This window comes from Gadus macrocephalus, chromosome 23 (genome assembly GCF_031168955.1).
Source record: "Gadus macrocephalus chromosome 23, ASM3116895v1".
NCBI classification, from domain to species: domain Eukaryota; kingdom Metazoa; phylum Chordata; class Actinopteri; order Gadiformes; family Gadidae; genus Gadus; species Gadus macrocephalus.
The window spans coordinates 14,859,468-14,873,069 of record NC_082404.1 but is presented as its reverse complement, the minus strand read 5'-3'; the positions used below and the strand labels follow the sequence as shown (position 1 = coordinate 14,873,069).

The following is a 13,602-nucleotide window of genomic DNA, read 5'->3' as shown; positions in this document are numbered from 1 at the left end:
TATACATTTGCGGCCATTTAATGTTAACACATTACATACATGCTATTGTAAATGAAGATAAGTCCAAAATGCATCTCATTTTGCTGTATTAAATGATCCTACCTTTCTCTACTAATATCTGCTAATAAATGTTTCCGAGTGATTGATCAGTGAAAGAAGCAGCAGCGACTCAAGGCCGTGGTCCATATTGGTCAGCCCCTCCCCTCCAGAACAATAGAGCCCAGGTCTTTTGTTATCGTGTGACACACTGCAATCAAACAAAGGTCCTACCTCCATATTTGGCTGGATGGAGCCTTATATAAAGAGTTAAAGAGGGACCAGGGTCTCAGCTTCGATCCATCCGAACCCTAGTCTGCCCAGAGGGAGCTCAGACCGGCCCACGCCATCGACCACCCAACAGGCTTCAGATCACATCAGCACAGGGTCACAGAGCCCTCTTGAAGCTAACCTGATACAGGTACGTATTGACAATTTCTTTGTTTTGGGTGATAATTGATAGAGCTGTCAAGCGATTAAAATATTTAATCGTGATTAATCGCATTAATGTCATAGTTAACTCACATTAATCGCAATTAATCGCAAATTCGTTTTCTATGCTAAATATCCCTTGATTTCTTTGTCCCATTAATTCTTCTAAAATATATATATTTTTTTTTTTTAAGAAAATATTTGCGTTAATCGCGCGATAAAAACATTGACGCCGTTAAAATTGGTTTGCGTTAACGCCGTTAATAACGCGTTTAACTGACAGCTCTAATAATTGAGTCTTGGGGTCCTTCACTCTGACGAAGTCCTAACCTAGCGTCCTCTCAGTCTTTAACGAAGGCTCTTGTTCCTCAGGAGGAGCCAAGCAGCCGTAATCATGGGAGATGCTCTGATGGCCGAGTTTGGGGTGGCCGCCCCTTTCCTGAGGAAGTCGGACAGGGAGCGCTTGGAGGCTCAAACCCGGGTGTTTGACATGAAGAAAGAATGCTTCGTGACGGACCCGGACGTGGAGTTTGTGAAGGCCAGGATCAGCTCGAGGGACGGGGACAAAGTCACCGCGGAAACCGAGTTCGGAAAGGTAGTTTTTCTTCCAACTGCAAACCTCTGATTGGGATGATATCGCCATCAAGGGATGTTGTGGCTTTATCCTATGCATTTTAGATCTTAGATCTCGGGACCATCTCACAGACCACATCTGACACTTGACAAAGACATTGGAACGATAAGCATATACAGCATAAGCCAGCACCAATCCTAGCTGTACTAATAAATGTGTTTCCATTTTATAAGAACAATAAAAAAGAACTGTTTTAAAAACAAAACTATCCTATAAAAAATTTGTTTAGTGTTCGAGAGATTATAAAAATAAATATCTGTAGTGAGTTGTGCAGTCATGAACTAAATTACAATAGTAAATAATCAACTGTGTTTTGTATCTGTGTTCTGTAACTGTGTTCTGTAACTGAGTTCTGTATCCCGTCAGACCGTTACTGTCAAAGAGATTGACGTCCATCCTCAGAACCCGCCCAAGTACGATAAGATTGAAGACATGGCGATGTTCACCTTCCTCCACGAGCCGGCCGTGCTGTTCAACCTCAAGGAGCGCTACGCCGCCTGGATGATCTACGTGAGTCTCCCGGAGCACGGTGACATGAACGCATCATGGTTACAGTACGCTCACCTGACACCAGCATGGCGTCCCAACAGACCTACTCAGGGCTGTTCTGCGTGACCGTCAACCCCTACAAGTGGCTGCCGGTGTACGACCAGTCGGTGGTCGACGCCTACAGAGGCAAGAAGAGGAGTGAAGCTCCTCCCCACATCTTCTCCATCTCCGACAATGCCTACCAGTACATGTTGTCAGGTGAGTAAAAAAAATATGGATTCATTTACTTTTCCATCTATAAAATTCCTATCTATGTATTTCATGTCATGATTTTACCCGTCACAGACAGAGAAAATCAGTCCGTTTTGATCACGTAAGTTTGACATCTTATTTATATATTGAGCAAGATTTGTTTTAACACATAAGTCAGGGCAGTTTGTGTTTAATCTTAATGCTGCAATACTGCCATCTAGCGGAGAATCCGGTGCCGGGAAGACTGTGAACACCAAGAGAGTCATCCAGTACTTTGCCAGTATCGCTGCTGTTACTGGAAAGAAAGAAACTACCGGCTCTGAGAAAAAGGTACCAGCTAACAGACGCAGGCAGGAGGGCCAATAAGCATATCGGGTTTCAAATATTTCACCCAAATATGTACAGCAATATGTATTTATTCCATGAATAAGAATTAAGGTGATATCTATTTTTTACTCGTAGGGGACCCTGGAGGATCAAATCATCCAGGCCAACCCTGCTCTGGAGGCTTTTGGGAATGCCAAAACCATCAGGAACGATAACTCCTCTAGATTTGTAAGTCCACATTTCCATCCCTCCACACCTTGTAAAACAATTTATGAATTAGGCAATCTCTATGACTCGTGTTACCCTGTAATCAAATCCAAATAATTAAAGGAATACTCTGACTTCCTGGGAATAAAGGTTGTTTTCCACTCTTGATGGGCCGTTTGAAAGGAGGTTAAGCTTCTCGGACACATACAGTGTAACGCCCTGTCTGGCTCAGTTCACATTAAACATTGCTTATATTAACTCTCATATCTACAAGTTTAAAAAATTGTATTCATGGTTCAATCTTTTTTTTGCATCACAATCCATACAATGTAGGCTAGATCTGGAAGGCTGACAGACTATAGAGAGCTGTTCAAGCAAAGATAGATGTTAAAGTTAAAGTCAATTGTGCCCTCTTGTGTTAAATAAAAGCAATTTACCAAGAATTACATGGTGATGATTCATAAAAAAGAAAAAAGAAGAATCCTTGAATTTATGTGGTGCTATTTCTTTCTGGAAACTCCAGAATGCTCACCAACTTGGGGGATGCACGACAGCCAATCTGCACCAGAATGCTCACCACACACTAGCTTCAAGTGGATAGTGAGGGAATTAATGAATAAGCCAATTATATAGGGGGATGATTAGGGGGCCAGATTGAATGAGCCTGGTTGGGCAGTTGTAGCCAGGACACCGGGGAATCCCCTACTCTTTGCGATCAGTGCCCTGGGATCTTTTATGACCTCAGTGAGTCAGGACCTCGGTTTTACGTCTCCTCCGAAGGACAATCATGTCAAGATGAGTCCCTTCAGTTAATCTTATCTGCCTTTGAGTTTGGTTAACTCGGACGAAGGCTAAATCAGTCGAATCGATTGTTTGGTTGATTTGTGGTGCATTTGGTGCATTTGGTTTTTTGTGTGCTTCATCTGTCTCACCTTCAGTTTTTCCCCAACTGTCCAAAGGGTAAATTCATCCGAATCCATTTTGGCATCAGTGGAAAGCTGTCATCGGCTGACATTGAAACTTGTAAGTAGGAGCTCAGCACATTGTGTGTTTAGCCCATACGATTGAAAGAAGAATGCATGTTATTAAATCCAAATATCGATATTGCATCTTTTCGCAAATTAATTTGCTTCTTATTTTTCTGGGTAGATCTTCTGGAGAAGTCTCGTGTGACCTTCCAGCTGAAGGCTGAGAGGGACTACCACATCTTCTACCAGATCCTGTCTCAAAGGAAACCGGAGCTCCTTGGTGAGCATTGAGACTAAGCAGGAAACGCTCCGGCAGTCATTGCAGAATCACTGAACCGCAAAACAGACCATTTAAAAAGGATCCAAGTAGGAGAACTATATAGAGAGCACTCGTTTGGGGGCACCAAATAATCTTATCGTTCAGATAAACGTGCAACTTCAACTATTGCTGAATTTAGATATGTCACTATTGAAGTCGAATGCCAGTAATATTAACCTATCAATACAATATAATACAATACAATAACCTTTATTTTCACTAGAGAGACACTGAGGTCCCCCTCATTTACAGTGGCGACGAGCATACACAACAAACACAATTACAAGGATAACATATAACAATTACAATAGAATATATCTATAAAGTATATACAATACTCGACGGTGCCCAGTCAAGTATGGTCCACATGAAAGTGGCTGTTTCCCAATGAAAGCTTTAAATATAAACAAAAAACGGTGTTTCTCCCGACTTATTAAAAGAGAGCGATCATGTCAGATACATGCAACATAACAATTGCATGTAGTAGCACACTTGCTACTACATGCTTTTTATTGTAGTAGCACACGTTGCATGTTGCACGCTTAAAATGTTTGCAAGCACTGCACATTATTTGGTTGCAGTCTGGTAGGGTTGTTGTGCAATTTTAATTTGAAAGTGTGTGAAGCTATATTGGGTTTAATCGTATACTCATAAATGTCTTCCAGAGATGCTGCTAATCACCAACAACCCGTATGACTACCAGTTCATTTCCCAAGGACAGACAACGGTAGCTTCTATAGATGATAGGGAAGAGCTAGTAGCCACTGATGTAAGTAGTAAAATGGTCAACGGCCTGCTATTACAAAAGGCTCCTCTATGTCTGTCTGTGATCAGCTCGTTGTATTTTGTTTAGGATGCCTTTGATGTGCTGGGTTTCACCCAAGAGGAGAAAAACGGCATTTACAAGTTGGTGGGAGCCATCATGCACTATGGGAACATGAAGTACAAGACGAAGCAGAGAGAGGAGCAAGCAGAGGCAGACGGCACCGAGGGTGATGGACCAGGACTTCATTCTATCAGCTACCGAAGATCCTCTCTGAGTACTTAATGCTTCATTTTCCATTTGCCCTACAGATGTTGACAAAGCTTCATACCTGATGGGTCTGAACTCGGCTGATGTCATCAAGGGACTGTGTCACCCGAGGGTGAAAGTAGGAAATGAGTGGGTCACAAAAGGCCAGAGTGTGCAGCAGGTGAGGTTTACTATAATACAAGTATCAAAGAGAATCTCCAATCCGACTAAGAAGGGAAAGGTTTGATCAACGGTTAATGTAAACCTCTGTGTGGTTAACCTCTAGGTGTACTACTCCATTGGTGCACTGTCCAAGTCAGTGTACGAGAAGATGTTCAACTGGATGGTCGTGAGGATCAATCAGACTCTGTACACCAAGCAACCTCGCCAGTACTTCATCGGTGTGCTGGACATCGCTGGGTTTGAGATCTTTGATGTGAGTACTGCCATGTTCTCTATGTGTTTGGTAAAATGTGGTGAGTGTGAGATCTTTGGTGTGAGTACTGCCATGCTGATGTGTGTAGTAATACGTTATGGGTGTGAGGACCGATTCTAACTGCTCCACTGTGTTCTCCCATTGAAGTTCAACACGTTTGAGCAGCTGTGCATCAACTTCACTAATGAGAAGCTGCAGCAGTTCTTCAACCACCACATGTTTGTCTTGGAGCAAGAGGAGTACAAGAAGGAAGGAATTGTTTGGGAGTTCATTGACTTTGGAATGGACTTGGCAGCTTGTATTGAGCTTATTGAAAAGGTGGGTTGAGGTATATGGTTTAATGACGATTAGCAAGGACACATTTATTTAACTACATATTCAAACCATCTTTTCGATATGTTTCCTCTTAGCCCATGGGTATCATGTCCATCCTTGAAGAGGAGTGCATGTTCCCCAAAGCCAGTGATGCAACATTTAAAGCCAAGTTGTACGACAATCACCTTGGAAAGACTCCCAACTTCCAGAAGCCCAGGGTTATTAAGGGAAGACCGGAGGCCCATTTCTCCCTGGTCCACTACGCTGGTGTGGTTGACTACAACATTGGTAACTGGCTGGTGAAGAACAAGGACCCGCTCAACGAGACTGTGGTCGGGCTCTACCAGAAGTCCAACCTGAAGCTGCTGGCAGTGCTGTTCGCTGGCTACTCCGGGTCAGACTCAGGTGTGTGATGCTTCTTTCAGACACTAATGTTAATCCTGTTATGCCACATACTGTAGACAGACAACGCTATGTGTACTTTACAGATGCGGCAGAAAAAAGTGCAGGAAAGAAGAAAAAGGGTTCCTCCTTCCAGACGGTGTCTGCCTTACACAGGGTAATGTTCCGTCAGCAGGTCCCTAAACACTGGGGTGGAACACTCTGGCGTCTGTTAGCAGGTCACTAAACACTGGGGTGGAACACGCAGACGTCTGTTAGCAGGTCCCTAAACACTGGGGTGTTACACTCAGACTTCCAAGCGCTGGATGTCAGTACAGCAAAAGAAACAAACTAAACATTTAATTTGTCAGTTTATACTACAGTTACCGGTATATGTATGGATTATTCATCTCGATATCAGAGGGCGCTACAACCCAATGTTTACTTGTACGAGTCCCCAGCACTGCTACACCTAAAAAAAAGTCCAAACTGAGGATTGCAACACCCGACCGTTATCCCATGGCTATTAAATATCATGTGGCGTATCAATAATATGCTTCACGTTACAGGTCTTCTCATTCGTTTTACATCATTAATGATGAAGGGCATGCATTTCCTCCTCTTAGGAGAATCTGCACAAGCTCATGACCAACCTGAAGTCTACACACCCTCACTTTGTCCGCTGCCTCATCCCCAACGAGACCAAGACTCCTGGGGCCATGGAGAACCCCCTGGTGATGCACCAGCTGCGCTGCAACGGAGTGCTGGAGGGCATCAGGATCTGCAGGAAGGGCTTCCCCAACAGAATCCAGTACGGGGACTTCAAACAGAGGTACAGATGGAGAACAAGCAGAGAAGGGGAAGGATTTGTAACGTCAGTGTGTGCTGGTATCTGATGACCATTCCAACTTCCCTTCACTGTATCTGTTGGTTTCAGATACCGTATTCTGAATCCCAGTGCCATTCCAGAGGGGCAGTTCATTGACAACAAGAAGGCATCAGAAAAACTGCTGGGCAGTCTTGACATTGACCATGAACAGTACCGATTTGGACACACCAAGGTCTGAGCTGGGTGACGTGGCAGAAAAACAAACTTACATTTATTCAATTATATTTTCTGGTAATTCGATTTATTTCCAAATGCAGGTGTTCTTCAAAGCTGGTCTTTTGGGTGTTCTTGAGGAGATGAGAGACGACCGTCTTACCCTCATCATCACTGGAGTTCAATCACGAGCACGTGGAATACTTGCTCGACTTGAGTTCCAGAAAATCGTTGAGCGCAGGTTAGAGGAACAATCATGTGTTATTATTCGTGTTAGTGTTTATTAGGAAAGGTTCTCAAAAACATTGACATGGATTGATTCCCAGGGATGCCTTACTAGTGATCCAGTGGAATGTACGGGCCTTCATGGGGGTCAAGAACTGGCCCTGGATGAAGATGTACTTCAAGATCAAGCCTCTGCTGAAATCAGCTGAGAGTGAGAAGGAGATGGCAAACATGAAGGAAGAATTCCTCAAGCTAAAGGAAGCGTATGCCAAATCTGAGGCCCGCAAGAAGGAGCTGGAAGAAAAGATGGTCTCACTTCTCCAAGAGAAGAATGACCTGCACCTCCAAGTCCAAACTGTAAGAACACCAAAGATGTGTTTTGTGATTTAAATTGGCTTCAATGGTGGTGTTAATACATCGTTTTGCTTGCCTTACGTCATGTAGGACCAAGACAGTCTCTCTGATGCAGAGGAGCGCTGTGAGGGTCTGATCAAGAGCAAGATCCAGCTGGAGGCCAAATCCAAAGAGCTGACCGAGAGGCTGGAAGACGAAGAAGAGATGAACTCAGAATTGACTGCTAAAAAGAGGAAGCTGGAGGATGAGTGTTCAGAACTCAAGAAAGACATCGATGACTTGGAGCTCACTCTGGCTAAAGTAGAGAAGGAGAAGCATGCCACTGAGAACAAGGTCCGGTAGAATCATTACCTAACAAATTATATTACCCAGTGATGTTTGGAAGGATACTGACCAGAGAAATGTTTAGGTTAAAAACATGACCGAGGAGATGGCCGCGCTGGATGAGATCATCGCCAAGCTGACTAAAGAGAAGAAGGCTCTTCAGGAGTCTCACCAGCAGACATTGGATGACCTGCAGAGTGAGGAGGACAAAGTCAACACTCTGACCAAGGCTAAATCCAAGCTGGAACAGCAGGTTGACGACGTAAGTAGTCCAAACACCTCGATGCGCTGACGCCATACATCTTAAGGCTATTAATAGCTATCAGATATTTGAGGCTGCATCGAATAAAATCTGCAATCTAAACACGGTTTCTTCCTGAAAAAGCTTGAAGGATCCCTAGAACAAGAGAAGAAGATAAGGATGGACCTTGAGAGAGCCAAGAGAAAGCTGGAGGGAGACCTAAAGCTGACCCAAGAGAGTTTGATGGATCTGGAAAATGATAAGCAACAATTGGAGGAGAGGCTCAAAAAGTAAGAAAATGCATTGAAGACTACTTCTACCTTGTTACTTGATAGAAGAGGCATGATGATATACCATACCTTATCGTCACCTATTTACAGGAAGGACTTTGAGGTTAGCCAGCTCATCAGCAAGATTGAGGATGAACAAGCAATGAGTGCTCAGCTCCAGAAGAAACTGAAGGAGCTTCAGGTATTTTCACCTGAGCACAAACAAGCCCCCAACCAGATTTATTTAGATTTATTTACAGGGTTTCATGTAAGACTATACATTAATATTTGTAGGCCCGCATTGAAGAGCTCGAGGAGGAACTGGAGTCGGAGAGGGCCGCCCGGGCCAAGGTGGAGAAACAGAGGGCGGACCTGGCCAGGGAGCTGGAGGAGATCAGTGAGAGGCTGGAGGAGGCCGGCGGGGCCACCTCGGCTCAGATTGAGATGAACAAGAAGAGGGAGGCCGAGTTCCAGAAGATGCGGCGGGACCTTGAAGAGGCCACGCTGCAGCATGAAGCCACTGCCGCCTCCCTGAGGAAGAAGAATGCAGACAGCGTGTCTGATCTGGGGGAGCAGATTGACAACCTGCAGAGAGTCAAGCAGAAGCTGGAGAAGGAGAAGAGTGAGTGCAGACTAGAGCTGGATGATGTTTGCTCCACCATGGAGCAGGTCGCCAAAGCCAAGGTGAGTCTGATTGCTTTTTTGTAGATGGACAATAGAGACATTTCATATTTCTACAGTATATGTCTATTTAAAAACAATTATTATTGCAATTGTTTTCAGACCAACTTGGAAAAGATGTGTCGCACTTTGGAGGACCAGATGTTAGAATACAGGACAAAATCTGAGGAAGGGCAACGAACCATCAATGATTTCAGTATGCAGAAAGCAAAGCTTCAAACTGAAAATGGTATGATCATCAACGTAACATCTATCATGAGGGAAACTTAAAGCTGGGTGAACAGAACAAGCATGCACATTCAATATAATTCAGTGACCACATCTTAAAGTGACTACACTGCAGGATATGAAACTGTGAAATAACCTACCATATCACAGAGGGATGTGTCCAACACTGTGAGTTACATCCGAGTCAGATATTAAAGATAGTCTTGGAAAGACCCATAACGTAGGGGTGTGGTCTGGCTATGGCTAAAGGAGAAGGGATGTCCTGACATACATGTAACCATCCACAGGTGAACTGTCCAGGCAGCTTGAAGAGAAGGTTTCTCTCGTCTCCCAGTTGACCAGAGGGAAGCAGTCCTACACCCAGCAGGTTGAAGACCTCAAAAGGCAACTGGAAGAGGAAGTCAAGGTATCAAAGCTGCTTCTTCATCTGATTTAAAAAACGATTTAGTCTTCACCATGTTTTAATCCGCCTGTATGACGACCTGCCAGGCGAAGAACGCGCTCGCCCATGCAGTGCAGTCTTCTCGACACGACTGTGACTTGCTGAGGGAGCAGTTTGAGGAGGAGCAGGAGGCCAAAGCTGAGCTCCAGCGCGGAATGTCCAAGGCCAACACTGAGGTGGCTCAGTGGAGAACCAAGTATGAAACGGATGCCATCCAGCGCACTGAGGAGCTGGAGGAGGCAAAGTAAGAAAAATTGAGTAAATATTAAATTTAAATATAACAACCTGTGGTTTACAAGGTACTTATTTAAACGTGTCCTTTTGTCTGATAGGAAAAAGCTTGCGCAGCGTCTGCAGGATGCAGAGGAAGCTGTGGAAGCGGTCAACGCTAAATGCTCCTCCCTTGAGAAGACTAAACACAGGCTCCAGGGTGAGATTGAAGATCTCATGGTGGATGTGGAAAGATCAAATGCTGCGGCTGCAGCTCTGGACAAGAAGCAAAGAAACTTTGACAAGGTAACGAAAAAATAAAGCGCAAACCTGCACAGTATTCTGAACGTATAAAGATGATTCTGTAATGTATGTAATGTATCGGATGACGCCAGGTCCTGGCTGAGTGGAAGCAGAAGTTTGAGGAGTCCCAGTCGGAGCTGGAGAGTTCCCAGAAGGAGGCCAGGTCGATTGGGACTGAGCTCTTCAAACTCAAGAACTCTTATGAAGAATCTCTGGACCATCTGGAGACCATGAAGAGGGAGAACAAAAACCTCCAAGGTAGGCAGAGATACTCTAACCTAGAAAGCACAGTGAAAGGAAAAATCTGAATTGTAAATGCCACTTTTGTAGAGGAAATCTCTGACCTGACTGAGCAACTCGGCGAGGGCGGAAAGAACATTCATGAGCTGGAGAAGATCCGCAAACAGCTGGAGCAGGAGAAGGCTGAGATACAAACTGCTCTGGAAGAAGCTGAGGTGAGATTGAGCCATAAAATAATTGAAAATGTAAAAAGAAATTCACACCACATGTTCTTCCTTAGGGCAGGTCGTCATACAGGCGGATTAAAACAAGGAGACTGAATTGGTTTTTAATCAGATGAAGAAGCAACTTTGATACCTTGACTTCCTCTTCAAGTTGCCTTTTGAGGAGACTTGAGTGGAGACTCAAGAGGTTCCTTCTCTTCCATCCTAAAACCTATAACCAGCTCCTGATAAGCTCAAACATACTTTGTGCTCATAGAATACCATACCATCCTTTTCAATCTGGAGCCTATGTATGAGCTGAAAATAAGTGACCGATTTACTTCTCAGGGGTCTCTCGAGCACGAGGAGGGCAAAATCCTTCGGGCTCAGTTGGAGTTCAACCAGGTGAAGGCTGAGATTGAGCGCAAACTGGCCGAGAAGGATGAAGAGATGGAGCAGTCCAAACGCAATCAGCAGAGAGTGGTGGATACTCTTCAAAGCTCCCTGGAGGCTGAGACTCGCAGTAGGAACGAGGCCTTCAGAATCAAGAAGAAGATGGAGGGTGATCTGAATGAGATGGAGATCCAGCTCAGTCAGGCCAATAGGCAGGCGGCTGAAGCTCAGAAGCAGCTCAAGGCTGTCAGTTCTCACCTGAAGGTACGTTGGAGGTGTATCTTAGTGAATACTTAGGATGACAAACTAATCCCAAAAGACTTTGAAAGCTTATATCTTCTGCCTTTGTAGGACTGCCAGTTGCAGCTCGATGATTCTCTACGTGCCATTGAAGATCTGAAAGAGAACAATGCCATTGTGGAGAGACGCAACAACCTTCTGCAAGCCGAACTTGATGAGCTGAGATCTCTGGTGGAACAGACTGAGAGAGGTCGTAAACTGGCTGAGCAGGAACTGCTGGACGTCAGTGAGCGAGTACAGCTTCTCCACTCTCAGGTAAAGTGAATTCAAGACGGTCGAATGTCAGAATGTCTAGGTTCAAAATGACTTACACAAACAGACATGCCGTTCTCAGGACCGCAGAGTCGCTCACAATCTTCCGAAAAAGACTCAAGACTCACCTGTTCAGAGTCCACCTCGACTCTGCATAGCCACCCTCCCCCTTCTGGCAACCATTGTACATTGTATTGTATTGTGTTGTATTGTATTATAGTACTTAACTGTGTAGCAACTGCAGTAGCTGCTATCATTGCTGTAACACAGGGGAATGGGTAGCCTAGCGATTGTTGTACTTGCACTTGGTTCTATGAACATCCTTACTGTACTGACAGCGATATATTGTTGCACTTCTTATGACAAATGTACTTATTGTAAGTCGCTTTGGATAAAAGCGTCTGCTAAATGCCCTAAATGTTAATGTAAATGTAGATATGCTTCATGATTATAGAACACTAGTCTGCTGAACCAGAAGAAGAAGCTGGAGGGCGACACAGCTCAGCTTCAGAATGAAGTTGAAGAGGCTGTGCAGGAGTGTAGGAATGCCGAAGAGAAGGCCAAGAAGGCTATTACTGATGCTGCCATGATGGCAGAAGAGCTGAAGAAGGAGCAGGACACCAGTGCTCACATGGAGCGCATGAAGAAGAACATGGAACAGACCATCAAGGACCTCCAGCACCGCCTGGATGAAGCTGAGCAGATTGCCATGAAGGGCGGAAAGAAGCAGGTCCAGAAACTGGAGGCCAGGGTAAGTGTGACTAGATCCTTTATTTCTCCATTCAAAACATCAACAGGGGACAAATGTCAATGTTATGATTCTTAAGTACATTTGTCTCATTACGGTTCTTAAGTACACTTGTCTCATTAAGGTGCTTAAGTACATTTGTCTCATTAAGGTGCGGGAGCTGGAAACCGAAGTCGAACTTGAGCAAAGGAAGAGCAGCGACGCCATTAAAGGAGTCCGTAAATATGAGAGACGCATCAAGGAACTTACCTATCAGGTACATAGTGATGTTATAATGAACTGTTTTAATATATATAATACCTGCCAGGTAAAATGTGATGTGATAATTACCTGTATTTATAGTTATACCTATCAGGTACATTGTGATGTGATAATAAACTTTGCATATTTCTAGTGGACTGCACTTAAAGTTAACCACGAGTGCTCTCCATTCTTTATCGATCAAGACTGAGGAAGATCGCAAGAACTTGGCTCGTCTGCAGGACCTGGTGGACAAACTCCAGCTGAAGGTCAAATCCTACAAGAGGACGTCCGAGGAGGCAGTAAGTAGAGACGTGTGAAGGCCTCCGATGTTGTATTCCGGCCACGTTGGTACACGTTAGAAACACACAATGCTCCGCTCCTGTGTGTCCTCAGGAGGAACAAGCAAACAACCACTTGGGGAAGCTCCGCAAACTGCAGCATGAGATGGACGAGGCGGAGGAGAGGGCTGACATCGCCGAGTCCCAGGTCAACAAGCTGAAGGCCAAGAGCAGGGATACCGGTCCTAAGGTACGCGCGGTCGACCGCTCGGTCACCGACACGCTGCCGTGAGGAGGTAAGGATCTCCAGAAGCTGATCCTGTGTTCTGTGTCCACCGTCTCCAGAAAGGACACGACGAAGAGTGAGCCCTGCGGCACGGCTCAGCACAGCTCCTGACGGCAGGTCCTCCTTTACACTCAATGCCGAGTGTGTGTGTGTGTGTTTGTGTGTGTGTGAAAGAGCACGTGAAGCAGGATGCAGATCACCTGCATTCTGCTTCACACGTCCTGTCTTTTCACTGTATACAAAATAAAAAATAGAGCAGAATGCAAACCCCACGTTCATGTACTGTCTTTTCATTTCGTCAAATACTTTTTTGGGAGTGGGATAAATGGCGTGTTGTTATTGTCCAGTGAGACAATATATAGTTTGTTGTATTTTATCATAGACAATATCTAGTGATGAGAAGCATCACCCTAACTCTAACCCTATTCAGTCATTCACAAGAGACTTCCGGGGTAATGGAGCAAAGGCTCTCCTCCCGGCCAATCAGAAGTGTGCGTGTTGGGAGGTGAACCGTGTGGTTGCGTGGGGGTCA

The 13,602-nt window shown here is 44.8% G+C and overlaps 1 protein-coding gene across 1 annotated transcript; it reads left to right on the top strand.

Moving 5' to 3' along the window:
* Positions 1-296: 296 nt before the first annotated feature.
* On the top strand, positions 297-13,342 carry LOC132452294 (myosin-7-like). The gene is made up of 38 exons (XM_060044843.1): positions 297-457; positions 841-1,063; positions 1,469-1,612; positions 1,693-1,849; positions 1,937-1,964; positions 2,065-2,173; positions 2,306-2,398; positions 3,337-3,400; positions 3,527-3,625; positions 4,330-4,433; positions 4,518-4,656; positions 4,739-4,857; positions 4,963-5,112; positions 5,260-5,430; positions 5,523-5,832; positions 5,916-5,986; positions 6,435-6,640; positions 6,746-6,869; positions 6,955-7,091; positions 7,177-7,432; positions 7,520-7,762; positions 7,839-8,015; positions 8,139-8,284; positions 8,375-8,465; positions 8,558-8,947; positions 9,047-9,173; positions 9,460-9,578; positions 9,662-9,858; positions 9,947-10,130; positions 10,220-10,385; positions 10,458-10,582; positions 10,919-11,227; positions 11,315-11,518; positions 11,970-12,266; positions 12,415-12,519; positions 12,710-12,805; positions 12,900-13,034; positions 13,130-13,342. The coding sequence occupies exons 2-38, from the start codon at positions 863-865 to the stop codon at positions 13,148-13,150; spliced, it is 5,814 nt and encodes a 1,937-aa protein (XP_059900826.1). The 5' UTR covers positions 297-457; positions 841-862; the 3' UTR covers positions 13,151-13,342.
* The last annotated feature ends 260 nt before the right edge of the window (positions 13,343-13,602 follow it).